Source organism: Lynx rufus, unplaced genomic scaffold (assembly GCF_022079265.1).
Source record: "Lynx rufus isolate CCGP_SWC_20201006 ecotype Redwood Valley unplaced genomic scaffold, mLynRuf1.p SCAF_2, whole genome shotgun sequence".
Lineage (NCBI taxonomy): Eukaryota > Metazoa > Chordata > Mammalia > Carnivora > Felidae > Lynx > Lynx rufus.
In genome coordinates, this window is record NW_025814834.1 from 157,270,778 (window position 1) to 157,289,031 (window position 18,254).

Sequence of the window (18,254 nt, forward strand, 5' to 3'; positions counted from 1 at the left end):
TCGGTAGAGCCTATAACTCTTGATCACAGGGTTATGAGTTCAGTCAAGCCCCATATTGGGTGTAGAGCCTACTTAAAAAAATGGTTTGGCGCATCTGCCTGGCTCAGTCGGTGGGCTGTATGACTCTTGATCTTAGGGTTGTGAGTGTCAGCCCCATATTGGTTGTGGAGGTTACTTAAAAATAAAATTTTCAAAAATGTTTCAAGAAGGGGATGCAGCATTCACATCAGCTTGCTTGAAAATAAAGTTTGTCAGATAACTGTACATTTTACAAACATTAAAATTCTGTAACTCTGTGACAGAATTAAGTTTGGTAGCAATATCCAGAAGTGATGGGTGAGTATTTTGGAGAGTTAAATAATTGTGATTAAATGGCTTTGACCATTTAATATATACTGGATGGAATGGAAAGTGAAACAAAAGAAGGAAAGGAAGGAGGGAGGGAAAGAGGAAATGTGGGAAAGGAAAGAAGAATGGAGAGAATAGAAGAAAGGGTGAGGGTAGGAAGCTCCCTGCTTAGATACTTACTTCTGGAAAACATACCTTCCCAGAGAAGGAAGACAATATTCAATCATCTATGCCAGGCATAGCAATTTAATCAGAACCTTCTCAACATTACATTGAAGCAAACACCTTTAACTGACTGGTTTTATGCCACAGGAGACTTTAAAAACTTATTTGCTATCCCTACTTTTGAAACTTTCCTGAAATAATAGAGTATTCCCCAAAGTTTAATTATTTCTCTTAACATACTCTTTAAATTTTTTTTTTAATTTTTAAAAAATTTTCTAAGTAATCTCTACACCCAACATGGGGCTTGAACTCACAATCCTGAGATCAAGAGTTGCATGTGCTACTAGAGGCAGCTAGGCACCCTGTCTTAACATACGCTTAAAAAGCTGAATCCTAATGGCATTCTCCCAATTACATTCTGTCTTACCATGCTTCTCCTTGCTTCAGCAAATGCCTTCTTTTCTTCCTCTATTCTCCTTCTGGCTTCTTCTTCTGCTTTCTTTTTTTCATCTTCTCTCCTTTGTCTTTCTATTTCTTCAAAGCTGAGTTTGAGTTTACCAGGGCGGTACCCTTTTAAAATTTTTTCTGTGTCTTGGTTTTCCTCCTCTTCATTTACCTAACCAAGAAACAACTCACTAGTAAGAACTGAGATTCATCAAAGACAGGAATGAATGACCTCAAAAGGGACAGAATCAGCCACCTCACACATGAACATTTCCTTACCCTTAATATATTTGACCAAAAATTCCCTTCCTTTATATTGTCTTTTATGATAAAATATTCAAATTTGAGGAAATTCCAGGCAAAGATGTACTCAAGTTAAATAAAAGTTCCCAAGAAAGTCAAATTTTTAAATAGATAAGTGGAGTGTGAAAAAAGTTAAGGGGTCATTTAAAAGTTCTGTTAAATATTAACTCTCCCAGGACAAAACAGAAAATGTGTATGTGTATGTACTTACTGAGGTTCAAGGTACATCTTTATCTGGAATTTCCTCAAATTTATTATATAACTATTATACATAATTTATATGTTATAATCATTATATATATATATATATATATATATATATATATATATATAATGTCATTATATGTAAAAAAAATATGTTATAGGGGTACCTGGCTGGCTCAGTTGGTGGAGCATGCTACTCTTGATCTCAGGGTTGTGGGTTCAAGTAGAGATTACTTAAAAATAAAATCTTCAGTGTGGAGGTTCCTCAAAAAATTAAAAATAGACCTACCCTATGACCCAGCAATAGCACTGCTAGGAATTTACCCAAGGGATACAGGAGTACTGATGCATAGGGGCACTTGTACCCCAATGTTTATAGCAGCACTCTCAACAATAGCCAAATTATGGTAAGGGCCTAAATGTCCATCAACTGACGAACGGATAAAGAAATTGTGGTTTATATACACAATGGAGTACTACGTGGCAATGAGAAAGAATGAAATATGGCCCTTTGTAGCAACATGGATGGAACTGGAGAGTGTGATGCTAAGTGAAATAAGCCATACAGAGAAAGACAGATACCATATGTGTTCACTCTTATGTGGATCCTGAGAAACTTAACAGAAACCCATGGGGGAGGGGAAGAGAAAAAAAAAAAGAGGTTAGAGTGGGAGAGAGCCAAAGCATAAGAGACTCTTAAAAACTGAGGACAAACTTGGGGCGCCTGGGTGGCGCAGTCGGTTAAGCGTCCGACTTCAGCCAGGTCACGATCTCGCGGTCCGGGAGTTCGAGCCCCGCGTCAGGCTCTGGGCTGATGGCTCGGAGCCTGGAGCCTGTTTCCGATTCTGTGTCTCCCTCTCTCTCTGCCCCTCCCCCGTTCATGCTCTGTCTCTCTCTGTCCCAAAAATAAATAAATGTTGAAAAAAAAAATTTAAAAAAAAAAAATAAAAAATAAAAATAAAAAAAAACTGAGGACAAACTGAGGGTTGATGGGGGGTGGGAGGGAGGGGAGGGTGGGTGATGGGTATTGAGGAGGGCAGCTTTTGGGATGAGCACTGGGTGTTGTATGGAAACTAATTTGACAATAAACTTCATATATTGAAAAAAATGTTTTAAATATGAAAAATCTTGAAAAATGTGTGTGTGTGTGTGTGTGTGTGTGTGTGTTACATATATGTTTTACCATTTGCCGCCTTGCTTCTTCAAAAGCACGCTTCTCTTCTTCTAAACGTTGTCGTGCTTCCTCTTCAGCTTGCTTCCTTCGGTTTTCTTGTCTTTGTCTTTCCAATTCTTCAAAAGTTAGTTTCAATTTTCCAGGAGAAATGGAGTCTTTTCTTGCCTCACTTTCTAGTTCATCATCCTAAGAAACATTGTGAAAACACAACTGTTAATTATAAAAGGAAATGGTGCTAACCAACTTAGCTGCTTTGATTTGTTCCAATAAATAAATAAATTAATAAATTAATTAATTACCATGACCAAGGAAAGACACTTTGCTTCCTTGAGAGATCGCCGTTGTTCTTCATATCTTATTCTTTTATCTTCTTCATACTTGACCCTTTCTTTTTCTTCTCGTTCTTTTTCTAGATCCTCGAAATTCTTTCTTATCTTTCCAGAAGTTTTGTGTGATCTGACAGGTACCACTGTTACAAGTAGTGAATCATCTCCTTCCTAATTTATAAAATAGATAATTAGCATGTTTCTTCCTAACCAAAATTTAGGTTTCACAGGATTTACCTCCATTATTGGTGAATTTTGTTACATGGCCATCAATGTTATGAAGAACAAAAATTTATATATGTATCTATATCTATATATACTTTTTTTTTTTTTTACAGATTTCTATTCAATAGCTTTTTCTCTGCACATTGAGTTAATCTTTGAAATCCATGGATGAGAAGGTTCAAGGAGCATCTTCTTTCCTAGAAGGTGATGTTAATACAGCTGTTTGGATAAAACTGCATGACATTATCTGAATTTAACTGTCCGTGCACTAGTTCCACAAAAGGTAATGTGCATGTGAGTATACTCTACATCAATTTGATGGTGGATAGATTCAGTTTAAACACACACAGAAAGTCTTTCCATATGATTTTTTCTCCGTGCAAGTTTTAAAATACTTAACTAATATTTTGTGAGGGAAAACAATATTATATTGTTTTTATAAAACACTTACAGACAAAATACTTATAGACAAAATAAGTATAAAATACTTATAGACAAAACTCATTGGCATTTGGTCTTAGTAAAATATTTTTAAATTTGTTGTTTTTCAAATTCATTTTAATTAGTTCCATTACATAATCTATTGTTACATCTCTCTGAACTTTTTTCAAAAATAAAGTGAGTTATAATATGCAACACATGCCGCTAAAACAGAACTGCTTCCACTTTATGTGGCTGTAGTTTTAGGCACACCATCAAATTGACTGATGTTTAACTTTCTCTGTTAGATAAAAAGGGATTAACTAAAATTTCTGTGGTTGTGGAACATTACTTCATGGTGCTATATACTGTACTTTCTACTAGTATGTGATAATAAAAACTATCAGGAACTCTGAGGAAAGAAGACAAATGATGAAAAAAACCCTGCTTTTTGAAAATGTTACCTTTCAACAGTCTCAACTATTATTAACAGTTCAAGAAATACAAAGTCTTGGCAGAGTATTTCAAGCTGAGAGTTGTGTCTCTAACCATGAAAGCAAAAACATACTTTTAAGACACTAAGCTATAATATTTGAGAAAGTGAAAAAGTATGATCTTGCTTTGTAAAATATGTTTGTCCTTTTGTTGTTGCTATAGAAATAAGAATAGAAATGCTTTTAATTTTTTAAAAGACTATTTGTGAGTCAGATAATTTTAGGTGAATGTTTCATTAAAGGAAATGTCCATTTACCTCTGATGCTGATTCAGTTCCCGTATTGTTTATGTCCTCAATCTATTGAATGAGAATTTCATATCATTACATTACATTGAATTTCTGCTTTTTGTTTTTAAACATACAATTGAAAAGTAATTTAGTTGTGACTTATAGTAAATTTTCAAATGCATAATTTTTAAAATATTTTTATTTTGCTGCAAATTAGTCCTTTTATGTGGAGATTAAACCTTATATTCATTTTTATATTTTGACATCAAAATCAGTATATGGGGAATTGTATATTAAGAAAAATTAAGATAAAGCCTACCTTTGTAATTCTGTAATGTGAATGGACCAAACTGTTATGACCTGTCTGTAAGCTTACAAGCAGCAATTATTAATTAAATTAGTAACTTAAACTGAGATACAGAAACATTTCTTCATTCTATGTCTCTGCCCTAGCCAAACCTATCATTGGTAATCAAATAATTATGACAATATTTTACAATATAAATACATGGCAGAATATAACTGATACAATAATACAGTGCAGTACACCAGCTTTCACATGGCTAGTTTAGAAGGGAGAATTCTGGTAGATATTATTGTTTATATTTTGACCACATCTAGGAAGGAAAGACCCTCATTCAATAGAAGGGGTTCTCAATTTGGCTTTACTCGTAAGAAACACCATTAGGTTAGCTTGAGGAGCAGGCTAATGTATGTAACAGATTGAGAAATGAAAAGGAAGACAGGTGATTTAAATAATGCAATGTTTGAGATGTCAGGAAAAGGAAACATAAGGAATGGTAAAATGAGAGAAGTTAGAAAGTAAACATTCAGATTTTATTAACATTTTTTAATGTTAATTTTTAACATTATTTAACATTTTTTAACATTTAACATTTAACATTATTTAACATTTATTATTTTTAACATCAGTGAAAGAGTCTAGAAGTAGTTTGTTCCTTATACAGTCTAAGAGAATTCTGGCTAAGACCCTATTCATCATTCCATTTCCCTTTTCTATATTCTCTGTCACAGGAGAATTAATACATTTTATTAAGATACCAAATTTTTTGAAAAATAAATTCCAAAGAAATAATTTATCTATTTCATATAAATATTTTATATAAATTATTTTATATAAATAAAATTTTATATAAATATATTTTATATTTTTATATTTTATATAAATTATTTTATATAAATAAATATCTATTTTATATAATAACATATCTATTTTATATTTTAATATTTGTATTAAGTTTTGCTTGGAATAATTTGTTTTGCAAACTTACTTGCTGTGACTTACTATGCTTTGGGACTTACTGTGTAAATGGTGAAAGTTTTATTGAATGATGAAAAAAATCCTGCTTTTTAAAAACATTAGCTAAGAAAAAAATTTATTTTATTAAAAAAATTGTTTTTAATGTTTATTTATTTTTGAGAGAGACAGAGACAGAGCACAAGTAGGGGAGGGGCAGAGAGAGAGGGAGACACAGAATCCAAAGCAGACTCCAGGTTCTGAGCTGTCAGCACAGAGCCCAATGCAGAGCTCTAACCCACGAACCATGAGATCATGACCTAAGCCACAGTCGGAAGCTCAACCGACTGAGTCACCCAGGCACCCATCTAAGAAAAACTTATAATAATAATAATAATATATATATTTATATATATTTATAAATATGTTTATATATATATGTATATACATATATATATATAATAATTACAAATTTCTTTCCCTTCAGGGGTGCCTGGCTGGCTCTTTTGGAAGAGCATGTGACTCTTGATCTCAGGGTCATGAGTTTGAGCCCCACACTGGGTGTAGAGATTACTTAAAAATAAACAAACTTAAAAAACTATTTCCCTTCAAAGGAAGGCTAACAATTCCTTCACAAATCACATTTGTCTCTCAATAAAAAGTTCTAAGAGATATGGTAAGAAACTAGACATTGAGAGTACAGGGAAGGTAAATTCTAATTTTTTTTTAAGCTTATTTATTTTGAGAGAGGGAGAGAGAGAATCCCAAGCAGGCTCCACACCATCAGCACAGAGCCCAACACGGGGCTGGAACCCACAAAACATTAGATCATGACCTGAGCCGAAATCAAGAGTCAGACCCTTAACCAACCGAGCCACCCAAGGTGCCCCAAATTCTAAATTTCTTAACCCCAAATTTCTTTTACTAGAACCTTCTCAGATTTTTATTAGCTTATGGTAAAATAATAAATTATATTTGGAGTGGCTTTTGTTTTGTTTTTGTATGCTTTCTTCTTTGCTCATTTTAAGCCATTACCAAAACTTTAACAGGAGACAGGATTTTTTTTCCATTGGGTTTCAGCAAAGGAAAAGATGAATTTGTCTAAATGGCCATGGTGTCAGTACATTCACAGAGAACTGAGATATGCAGTTTTGTTATAGTGTTTGCTGTCAGAAGCTACCATTGAAGAGCTGCTTCCCAACTATTTCTTTTGATTATGAAAAGGAAACTCCTTTTGCTCCTTCCCAAAGCAACTTTCTTTTCTCCCCTTTCTTTTCTTTTCCTTTTTTTTTTTTTTAAGTTTTATTTACTTATTTTTTTGAGAGTGAGAGCGCGCGCGCGAGAGAGAGAGCACAAGTAGAAGAGGGGCAGAGAGAGAGGATCCCAAGTAGGCTCTGCACCATCAGCACAGAGCTGGATGCAGGGCTCAAACTCATGAACCATGAGATCATAACCTGAGCCAAAAACCAAGAGTCAGACACTTAACCGCCTGAGCCACCCAGGCACCACTCCCTTTATTTTCAACATCACAGTCCCCTATCAACAATTTCTCTTTTTCTAAATTGATAGATGTTAACCTTGCCCATCAGGATATCCTCAAAGATAACCAGATTATACTAAATTAAGGGGTACCTGGGTGGCTCAGTCAGTTAAGCATCTGACTTCGGCTCAGGTCATGAGTTCAAGCCTCACATAGGGCTCTCTGCTGTCAGCACAAAGCCCACTTCAGATCCTCTGCCCCTCTTTATCTGCCCCTCCCCTGTGTGTGTGCTGTCCCTCTCTCTCTCAAAACAAAGAAAAAAAATTTTTTTAAGATTCTCCCCCAAATTTTACTGGTCTTTGGTTCTAACATCCAGTATACAAAGTATACTCATTTTTAATTCATCATAAGATCCTAGAATTTGGTAGTTCTCCTGACTCAAGAATCCCTTCTAAAGCAGTCTTGAATATGGACTTGTAGAAGTGGATTTTTCAAATTAACATTAAGACTTTTTTTCCTTAGTAAACTCTACCCCCAAAGAGGGCCTTGAACTCACGACCTCAAGATCAAGAGTCTCATGCTCCACCAACTGAGCCAGCCAGGTGCCCCAACATTAAGACTTTTCTTGGGGCACCTGGGAGGCTCAGTTGGTTAAGCATCTGACTCGATCTCAGATCAGGTTTTGATCTCAAAGTTGTTAGTTCAAGCCCTGTATTGGGCTCCACACTGAGTGTGGAGCCTACTAAAAGACAAAAACAAATTTTTCTTGATTACCTATGTCATACTTCTTATATTCAAAGACAGATTCACTTTTATTAGATTTGAGCAGAAAATGTACTTAATTTTTAAAATTGGACTTTCCATATTTGAAAGATAAAATTACTATTAATAGTTTATTTTGCTCTACCTACGTATTCTCAAATAATGTAATGGATCAAAATTTTCATTAATCAGGATTCTATGGCACCCTGCCATGTAGTTTCTGGAGTTACTAAAAGAAGTGGTTCTTTTTCATGATACTTTGTCTCCCTCTCTGAGTATCCCATGTCTTCATCATATTCAAACACACCTCCTTCAACATACACATCATTTTTCTTTGAGAAACCACTGTATATTCAGTTCTTGCGGTTGTAGTGGGTCTTAAAGTCTAGTGAGTAATCAATGCTTTTTTGAAAAAGTTGATAAGACTTAACATAAGTAGACTAAACCCATGTACAGTACTTGCTGCCAAATACCATATATTTTAATTACATATTTTATTACCATATTTTATAATTTATATTGTAAATATAACTACATATACTGACATATTTTATATTTGACAATGCATAATCTATAATACTCACTTATATTTATATTCCTGGGTGAACTTACACTGCAAAATGAATTCTCATCTTTGATGACTGGAGATGTCAGAGGTAAAGTACATACCATCCTTTCTTTAGATAAAGATGTACAAAGTAATAAAATATAGGAAATTCCAATTCTTTTCTATAATTCATCTGGCATTATGTCATCATTTGCCACTATACAAGTGGTTATTTGTGCCACAGAAGTGTCTATTTGCAAAGTCTGGGTAAATACATTTTTTTGACATGCAAACATGGCATATGCTTTGCCTTCTTTGTCATTTTTCTTTTTAGAAAGGTAGGAAACTGGAAGGAGCATAGCAAACAGATTTAAAGCACTTAAAGAGTAGACAAAAAAGAGCCAAGTACAATTTCACAATAAAAATAGTTTTGTACTTATGAAGACTATGTTAATATATTTGTTAACATATTGATGAGAGAAGAAAGAGGAGCTAAAATGGTTTCATGACACTTAGGTGAAAACATTTATAGTCTACTTACGTGTACCAGGCACTGTTCTAAGTGCTTTGCATTTATTAACTCATATAATATTATTAACAACTCTAAGATAAATGCCATCTCATTAAACTCAATACACGATCATCTCTTTTGATCTTATAATGTAGACTAGGTTAAGTTCATAAACAATATAACGGTCATCAAGTCTATGACTAGGCATAATTTATAATGTAAAACAAGTATCAGTGCATTAATTTTTGTGAGCTGATCAATTCTTAATAAAAGTATGACTATTGATCAAGTTTCTATGTCATTATAATCATTAATCACTTTGAGACATTAGCTTTTTCTGGAAATTAGATCATATTCTTGAGTATTTTAAAAATACTTACTAGCCTCTAAGTTCTCATGCTCTGAGCTAAAATATGTGGGAATTCTAAATTCATTAAGAGTCTATATAAGATCATAGTAACAATTTTTTTTCTCCCCTCTAATTTGTCCCCTGTGGCTATGGGCATCAGTAATGGCTATATGAAAGAAATGGCTGTCACACATTTCTCCCCTCTTCTACTACCATCCCCAACTTAAAAAAAAAAAAGTTAATAAGCTAGCTAATAATACCATTATTAAATAAAATGTGATTTGTTTCAAATTCTTGGGTAGGAAGATATCCTAATTATGCCTTAGTGTGTAATAATAACCAACAACTATTTATTGATTGCTACTGAAAGACCAGCATACTGTAGATAGTTTATGTGACACTGCCTTATATCTTTGTAAAATCCTCTAACATGTCAGGAAAAACAAGAAATGTGGACAGTGTAAGGAATATGGACTAAATGACAAGTTGGTGCATAACAAAAGTTATCCTAGCATTCAACCTTAAGGTAAGTATATTCTGCCCTCAATCCTTCTAGGCATGTGATATATTTATCTGATATTAAATATTTGTGTTTAAGATCTTGTTTTCAAGTTAGCTGCTATTTAATAAGTTTGTTATATTAAAATATTTTAATTAGGCAATGTACTGATTGTTTTATTTTGTACCATTAGTTTCTGAAGAAATACCAATTTAATATTTAGTGTATACCTGCTCAGCCCTTTTTGCTAATTCACGTTGTATCTTCCTCTTCTCTAACATATCCTGCTCAATTCTGCGTCTTCGTTCCTCCTCTGTCCTCTTTCTTTGTTCTTCTTGTCTTTGTTTCTCCATTTCAGCAAATCTACCTTTAACAGTTCCTAAGAATATACAAAACATGTTTGATATTTGCTACGTTTCTGTTTTTGCAATTTTATTTGCAATTTACCCCTCAAGTTTCTTACCTGTTAGCTTTGGGACATAAGCCTTTTCTACTTTAGAAGATGCCTCTTCCTCATCATCAGAAGCAAGCATTTCTTTAATCTAAATGGTTAAATAAATTAATAGGAGCATGTCAAAAATTTAGACTATATTATATGCAAAGTTTGAAATTAACTGACAAATACAGAAAATTATTTTAGTTATATTTAATATAAAATATGGTTAATGTGAATAAAGCATAAATTAAAAAGATGAAAATGAATTTTGCACAAGAATAAAATAAAATAAAATAACCTCCTGCTTTCTCCTGTTCCATTCTCTCTCTCTAATATATTGTTCTTTTCTTCTTTGCTTTTCATCTCTAGATCTCCTTTGATTTCTTTCTTCCCTGGCTCTCTGCATGGCTTCAAACTTATCCTTTACATCACCCTTGCCAAGTTTTGGCACATAGGTTTTTGGGACAGGTTTAGATGAAGAAAGCAGAATCTTCGTTAGAAGAAAATAAAGAGAAGAAAGTTATAAAAAAAATAAGATAGGAAGAAATCAGGTAAAGATAGATCAGCATAAGCAATATAAGAAATACTGAAACAGAAAACAAATGAGTTTGAAATATTTGTACAATCAGAATCTGATTACTTTCTAAAGTCTAATTATGAAAAATGAAATTACAGAAAACAGAGTAAAAACTTCATTAATATAAAGGAGTTCCACTTTGTAGGTGCGAAGGCTAGCAAAATATAAAAACTGAATACTGGATTCTAATTTAAAACAACCTGTACTTTATTTTCCCACACCATTATTAAAGATTCAGATTTTACATCTCTTACTTAAAAGACACCAGGACTCGTTTCAATAAATTAGGTGAAGGTGAAAATAAAGCAAAAGTTCAGGCTTTAAAGTTTATAGCCTCATTCATATGTCAACGCTCTTGCTTGTTTCCATATCAAATAGAAGTAAAACTGAAGGGCAGCCCTTTAGTACCCATGTGCTCCAGGTTCTTTGTACAAAGCAGTGATTTGTATGCTGTTACTACTGCTGTACTGTCCATCTAGAACTTCTGTAAACCAACATTAAAAATGTGTAAAAAGGCTGTATCACTCCAAGTAGGCTGAGCTCTAGGATGGCAAAAGAGATTCCCCTGGAATCTCTAATCCTAATCCGTAACCTAACCCTAATAATCCGTAGCTAGGACGGAGCTTTACCTGAGAGTGATTTTATTGCTTTCTCCTAAGAGTATATGTCAAATCTGGGTGGGTTTTTTTTAATACTAAAAAATAACTTCTAAGATTTATCAAGGTATTAAAATTCTATTCAAGATGTTAGCCATCACTTGCATTTCACTATCATTTACAGATTTAATAATTATGCTTCCAAGATTAGAATCCAAATGAAAATACTGGGCCCAAGACCGGCCTGTGAATTTTAGCTCTTACATTTTATATCTTGACACTATGTCATTATGAACGTCTGGATATGACCTTTCCACAAAGCAACTGCCCTTTAAGCAGTTCTACAGTCAATCCTGTTTTCCCCCACCCTTTTTTTTTTTTTTTTTTTAAGGTTTGAGACTTACCTCAGCCTTTTGGGAAATATCATTCATGTTTGCTCTATGTGGTCTCAGGGTGATTATGGACCTTTGTATATTTTTGCACCTGAAAAAATACATTAGTATTGTATAAGAATTTTTAATGACTTAATTTTTCATATTCTATGTATTTTTGTAAACAGAAACAGCATGTTAATTGCTCCTCAAAAAATACTGACACAATCCAGGCCAGTAATAAATTGTGATAACCTTCAGCTCCTTTGCCCAAGATTCAGGGTAAAAGAAGGTACAAGGTGCATGGTATTAAAAGATCCTTGTAAATTTATGGCCCAGAATAGCTTGGTGAATGTATCAAGTGTACTTGCAAAGAATTTGTGTTTGACAGTTACTGGGTGTATTACTCTGTAAGTATCAACTAGGTCAAGGTGGTTTATCGTGTTATTGAGATCTTCTGTGTCTTTTTCTTTTGGTGGCCCAGTTATTCTATCAGTCTTCAGGTATGTGGGATTGTCTAATAAAGGATTCTTCCTTTAATTATGTCATTTTTTTCGTGTAATTTCAACCTCTTAAGTGCATATGCATTATGATTATAACATCTTTTTGAATTGACTCATCAGTACGAAATTTCCTTTTTATCTCATTGTCTTGAACTTATCTGATATTAAAATAGCTGCACCAACTTTCTTAAGTTTAGTCTGTATGATGTATATAATTTTCTAGCTATTTACTTTCAACTTATTATTTTATATGTACACTGCATCTCTTGGACACAGCATATAATTGGACCTTGTTTTGAAAAATCAATTCTGATTTAAAAAAAATTTTTTTTAATGTTTATTTTTGAGAGAGAGCAGGGGAGGGGCAGAGAGAGAGAGAGTGAGACACAGACTCTGAAGCAGGCTCCAGGCTCCAAGCTGTCAGCACAGAGCCCAACGCCAGGGTCAAACCCACGAATAGTGAGATCAAGATCTGAGCCAAAGTTGGATGCTTAACCGATTGGGCCACCCAGGCGCCCCAATTATGATATCTTTTAATTGCAATGTTTAGTCCATTAATATTTAATGTAATTATTTTTATAAATGGACTTAAGACTACCATTTTACTATTTGTTTCTTGTTCGCCCCTTTTTTTCTTCCTCTATTACTCTTTCCCTGACTACTTCTGAACTATTTGAGTAACTTTTAGAATTTTATCTATTGGCTTTAAAAAAAATTTTAATAGCTTTACTACGGTATCACTGACATACAAAAAAACTACGCTTTTAAAAAGTGCAGGGGCGCCTGGGTGGCTCAGTCAGTTAAGCGGCCGACTTCGGCTCAGGTCCTGATCTCGCGGTCTGTGAGTTCGAGCCCCGCGTCGGGCTCTGTGCTGACACCTCAGAGCCTGGAGCCTGTTTCAGATTCTGTGTCTCCCTCTCTCTCTGACCCTCCCCCGTTCATGCTCTGTCTCTCCCTGTCTCAAAAATAAATAAGCGTTAAAAAAAAAAAAAAGTGCACAGTTTGGGGGTGCCTGGGTGGGTCAGTTGGTTTCGGCTCAGGCCATGATCTCATGGTTTGTGGGATTGAGCCCCACATCAGACTCTGCACTGACAGCACAGAGCCAGCTTGGGCTTCTCTGTCTCCCTCTCTCTCTGCCCTTCCCCCACTCATGCTGTCTCTGTCTCTCTCAAAATAAACTTAAAAATTTTTTTAAAGTGCACAGTTTGATAAGTTCACATATGTATGTACCTGTGACACCATCACCACAACCAAGATAATATAAACATTACCCCCAAAAGTTTTCTCAGATATCTTAACTCCCCCCTTTCCTTGCTTCTCCCACCCACATCCCCAGGCAGGTATATTTTTGGTCACCAAAGATTCAATTTTCTATAAATGGAATCAGATAGTATGTACCATTTTATCAGGCCCCTTTATCCAGCGTATTTTGAGATTCATCCATCAATAGTTGGATCATCAATAGTTCATTCCTTTTTAGTACTAAATATTATTCCATTGTATGAATATATCACAATCTATTGAATTGGTTGAATACCACAGTTTGTTGAATATACCACCATTCATTTGTTGCTGGACATTGGGCTGTTTGCAGTTACTATTACAATGAAGCTGTTATGAATATTCATGTGTAAACTTTTGTATGAACATATACTTTTTTGAGTAAATAAAGTATGGCTAGACCTTATGGTAGATGTATGTTTAACTTTTTAAGAAATTGATAAACTGTTTTCTAAGTGATTGTACCATTTTGTCTTCACACCAACAGTATATGAGAGTTATACTTTTCTCTATAGGCTCACCAGCACTTGGTATGGGTCTTCTAACTTTTAGACATTCTAAAGGTGTGTAGTGACATCACATTATGGTTTTAATTTACATTTCCCTAATAATTAATGCTATTGAACATCTTTTCATATGTTTCTTTTCTACCTACAAATATTCTTTGGTAGAAGTATCTGTTCAAATCTTTTGCCCATTTTGTTACTGGGTTATTTATTTTCCATTAACTTTTGAAAGTACTTTACATATTCTGGATACAAGACCTATATCAGATGTATGATTTGAAAAGATATTCTCCCAGTCTTCGGCTTGTCTTTTCATTTTCCTAACAATGTCTTTTGAAGAGCAGAAACTTCATTTTGATAAAATCTATTTTATCATCTTTTTCTTTTATAGTGTGTGCTTTTGGTGTTGTACTGGCTTAACGCACAATCACAAAGAACTTATCCCATATTTACTTCTAAGAGGTTTATAGTTTTAGGTTTTGCATTTAGGTCTTTTATCCATTTTGGGTTGATCTTTGTATATGGGCAAAAGTTCACTTTTTTGCAGATAAACAATTTTTCCAGGACCACTTATTTAAAAAAACATCTCTCTGATGAAATGCTTTTGCATTTTTGTCAAAAATCAATTGACTATGGTGGGTCTATTTCTGGACCCTCCATTCTGTTCCATCAGTCTCTCTCTCCTGATGCCAATACCACAGTATTTTTTTTTTTTAACTCCAGTCACCGTGTCATATTCTTGATTAGTGTACTTTATCATGAGCCTTGAAAAAATTAGTGTAACCCCAACTTTGTTCCTTTTCAAACTTGTTTTGACTATTCTAGGTCCTTTGTATTCACATATAAATCTGTAAATACTTCTGTATTTGTTGATTCTATTGTAAATGATGTTATTTTTTAGATTTCAATTGATCATTTGTTGCTGGTATATAGAAATATAATTTATTTTTGTATTCTCATCTTCTATCCTGCTACCTGGCCAAAGTAACTTATTAGTTCCATTGGGTTGTTTTTATAGATTCCATTTGATTTTCTACATAGATGACTATATCATCTATGAACGCATTTCAACTTTTTCCCTTATAACCTGTATGTCTTTTATTTCTTTTTTTGGCCTGAAGGTTCTGGATAGAACCTTCAGTACAAAGTCAAATAGAAGTAGGGAGAGCAGACATATTTGCCTTGTTCCTGACCTTAGGGGAAAAATGTTTAGTCTTTCACCATTAAATGATTTTAGCTACAGATTTTTCTTAGATGCCCTGTATGAGATTAAGTTCCTTTCTATTCTTATTGTGCTAGAGTAATTTTAGGAATAGATGTTGGATTTAATAAAATGTCTTTTCTGTATCTATTGAGATAATCTTATGTTTGATTTTCGTTATAGTAAGCTACGTTAATTTATTTTCAAATGTTAAATCAACTTTACATTCCTAGGAGAAACTGCATTTGGTCATGATGCATTATCCTTTTAACACACTGATAAATTCAATTTGATAAAATTTTGTTAAGAAGTTTTCCATCCATGTTTATGGGACGATATTGGTGTGTAGTTTTATTTTTTTGTAACATCTGCTTTTGTTAATAATACTGCTCTCATAGAATGAGTTGGGAATTATTTTGTCTTAATTTTCTGTAAGATCTCATGTAGAACTGATATCATTTTTCCTTTTTTTTTAAATGTTTATTTATGTTTGAGAGAAAGAGAATGTGAGTGGGGGAGTATCAGAGAAAGAAAGAGAGAGAGAGAGAGAGAGAGAGAATATGAGAGAATGAGAATCCCAAGCAGGCTCCATGCTATCAGTGCAGAGCCCAATGAGGGGCTCAATCTCATGAACTGAGATCATGACCTGAGCTGAAATTAAATGTCAGACATTTAACCAACTAAGCCACCAAGTGCCCCTATATAATTTTTTCCTTAAATGTTTGCAAGAACTTTCCAGTGAAGCCATTTGGGGACTAAAGTTTTCTCTCTGGGAGAAGACAATATGATGAAGGTAGATGGGACATGATTCCATGTGATTATTAACAAGGTCCTAACTTTTGTTGTTCAGTGGGTCTGTGGGTGCTTATTATTAACAGTGCTTTCCTAATAAAAGCAGGCAGTACATGACTATCTGTCATTACCAAGGTTTGTGAGTAATCTAATTCTATGTGCCTGAGATAAAACTAACCAGTAGTTCTAGTCTTGATCTCTTACCTGAGTCACTCTATCATATCTAGAGTTACCTATTAGATATTTCTTCTTGTATAACCAAGAGAACTTATCCTTCATTCTCATAGCTTCTCAAACCTTAGAGTTATTTCTGGTTCATTCTTCTTTTAGATCTCCTAAATTATGATAGACTGTCAAGATTTGTGATTGTTTCTTTCAAATTTGTTCTTATACATTACTTCACTATTTCCATTGTCCTCATAATACAAGCCTTTATCACCTCATACTTTGATTACAACAATTTGATAATCAGATCTAAATCCAAATTTCAATTCTGTGCTTCCTGGTTAGGATTAGATAACATATGTAAAAAATTCTAGAACAATACCTAACATTAGTAGGTATCAAAAATTTTGATTGATTTCATCACTCATGGTCTCCCTATCCTTTTTATCCTCTTCAGTAAAAACGTACATTTCCCTGCCAATTAGCATATATTAATATATTATTTGTGTAATCTAAAAGAGTAATTAATACCAAAGGGTATGAGGAAACTTTGAGCAATCTCACATAAATTGATAAATTTAGCTGGATTAATTGGCCAGAGGGAACTTGAAGGAGCCTTTTTTTGTGGCAAAATGAAAGAAAATTCTGTCGTTTGGTGACAGTGAAAAATTACCCTGTCAAGAGTAGTCCTGGAGAATAAATGAATCAGCTAGCTTCTTCATCTAATTTTTTTTTAAATCTTCAAATTATATCTTGACTTATTTATAGATTCAGAATAAAATAAGTTTAATTTTTAAATTTAATATGAGTAAAACCAGTTAAAATCGTTTTTTAAATGTCATTTCAGTACTCTGAGCTCTCATTCTGAAAGTCTGTGAAAATCTGAATAGTACTAACTTTAACTTTTTTAATTAAAATATGAGCAGACAATCTTTTGCTGAGTTCGCTCTGTTCTGCATTTTGAGGATAAAAAAAGTTGTAGCAAACTAAGTTTGTTAGCTTTTTGTCTTATAGAATTGTCTTTTAAGATGTAGGTTACAAACCAATAGGACTCATATTTCTAGTTTTATAGAGATATGAAAAAAATTCAGAGAAAAAATTCAAAATCAAGCAGGCAAATATCTATTGGATTCCTTTATAATTTTTTAAAGGAATTTTTTAAATTCCTGGTAGAAACAATATTACATTCTAATTGCTAACTCAGTTGTCTTTCTGTGCTAAAGTTAAAGGTATGAATTTGACTATGTTAGGTTCATTGACTTCACAAGAAAGAACTCTGTTCCACAGTCATTGATTGTAATGTCTTATTAAAACCAATTATCTCGGGGGGGGGGGGGGGGGCGCCTGGGTGGCGCAGTCGGTTAAGCTCTGACTTCAGCCAGGTCACGATCTCGCGGTCCGGGAGTTCGAGCCCCGCGTCAGGCTCTGGGCGGATGGCTCAGAGCCTGGAGCCTGTTTCCGATTCTGTGTCTCCCTCTCTCTCTGCCCCTCCCCATTCATGCTCTGTCTCTCTCTGTCCCAAAAATAAATAAACGTTGAAAAAAAAAATTAAAAAAACAAACAAACCAATTATCTCAGGGCACCTGGGTGGCTCAGTCAGTTAAGTGTCCGACTTTGGCTCAGGTCATGATTTCACAGTCCGTGAGTTCCAGCCCCACATTGGGCTCTGTGCTGACAGTTCAGAACCTGGAGCCTGCTTTGGATTCTGTGTCTCCCTCTCTGTCTGCTCCTCCCCTGCTCATGCTGTCTCCCTGTCTCTAAGAATAAATAAACCTAAAAAAATACTAAAAAGAAAACAACTATTTCACTAACACATCCTTTGATCACATATGAATGATAATAATCCAAGCTAACATTTATGGAGCCTTTATTGTATGCCAGGTAATGTGCCAAGTGTTTAACAAGCATTATTTCATTTAATCCCCTCAATAGCCCTTTACGGTAAAGATTATTATCAAGCTCTCTCTCAAAATTTCCAAGCACAGTAATTTTAAATTCTTAAAATATTAAGATGAGAATAATGTATTTTGAGTTTACAGATGTGAAGTCTGTAAATTGTTACAGATGGAAAAACAGAGACCTAGGGG

At 34.0% G+C, this 18,254-nt stretch overlaps 1 protein-coding gene across 6 annotated transcripts in view; it reads right to left on the reverse strand.

Annotated features, from left to right (window-relative positions):
- Positions 1-18,254, reverse strand: part of NEXN (nexilin F-actin binding protein) — a 51,690-nt gene that overhangs the window by 13,740 nt on the left and 19,696 nt on the right. For 3 of the 6 annotated variants that reach the window (XM_047085428.1, XM_047085425.1, XM_047085426.1), the window contains exons 2-8: positions 11,753-11,831; positions 10,203-10,281; positions 9,970-10,118; positions 4,361-4,402; positions 2,938-3,135; positions 2,648-2,824; positions 941-1,129 (exon numbers count right to left, since the gene is read on the reverse strand). In XM_047085428.1, the coding sequence (XP_046941384.1) occupies positions 941-1,129; positions 2,648-2,824; positions 2,938-3,135; positions 4,361-4,402; positions 9,970-10,118; positions 10,203-10,281; positions 11,753-11,779 (861 nt within the window). In that variant the 5' untranslated portion in view covers positions 11,780-11,831. The remainder of the gene's footprint in view (positions 1-940; positions 1,130-2,647; positions 2,825-2,937; positions 3,136-4,360; positions 4,403-9,969; positions 10,119-10,202; positions 10,282-11,752; positions 11,832-18,254) is intronic. The other 3 variants (XM_047085429.1, XM_047085427.1, XM_047085430.1) reach the window with 3 other exon arrangements.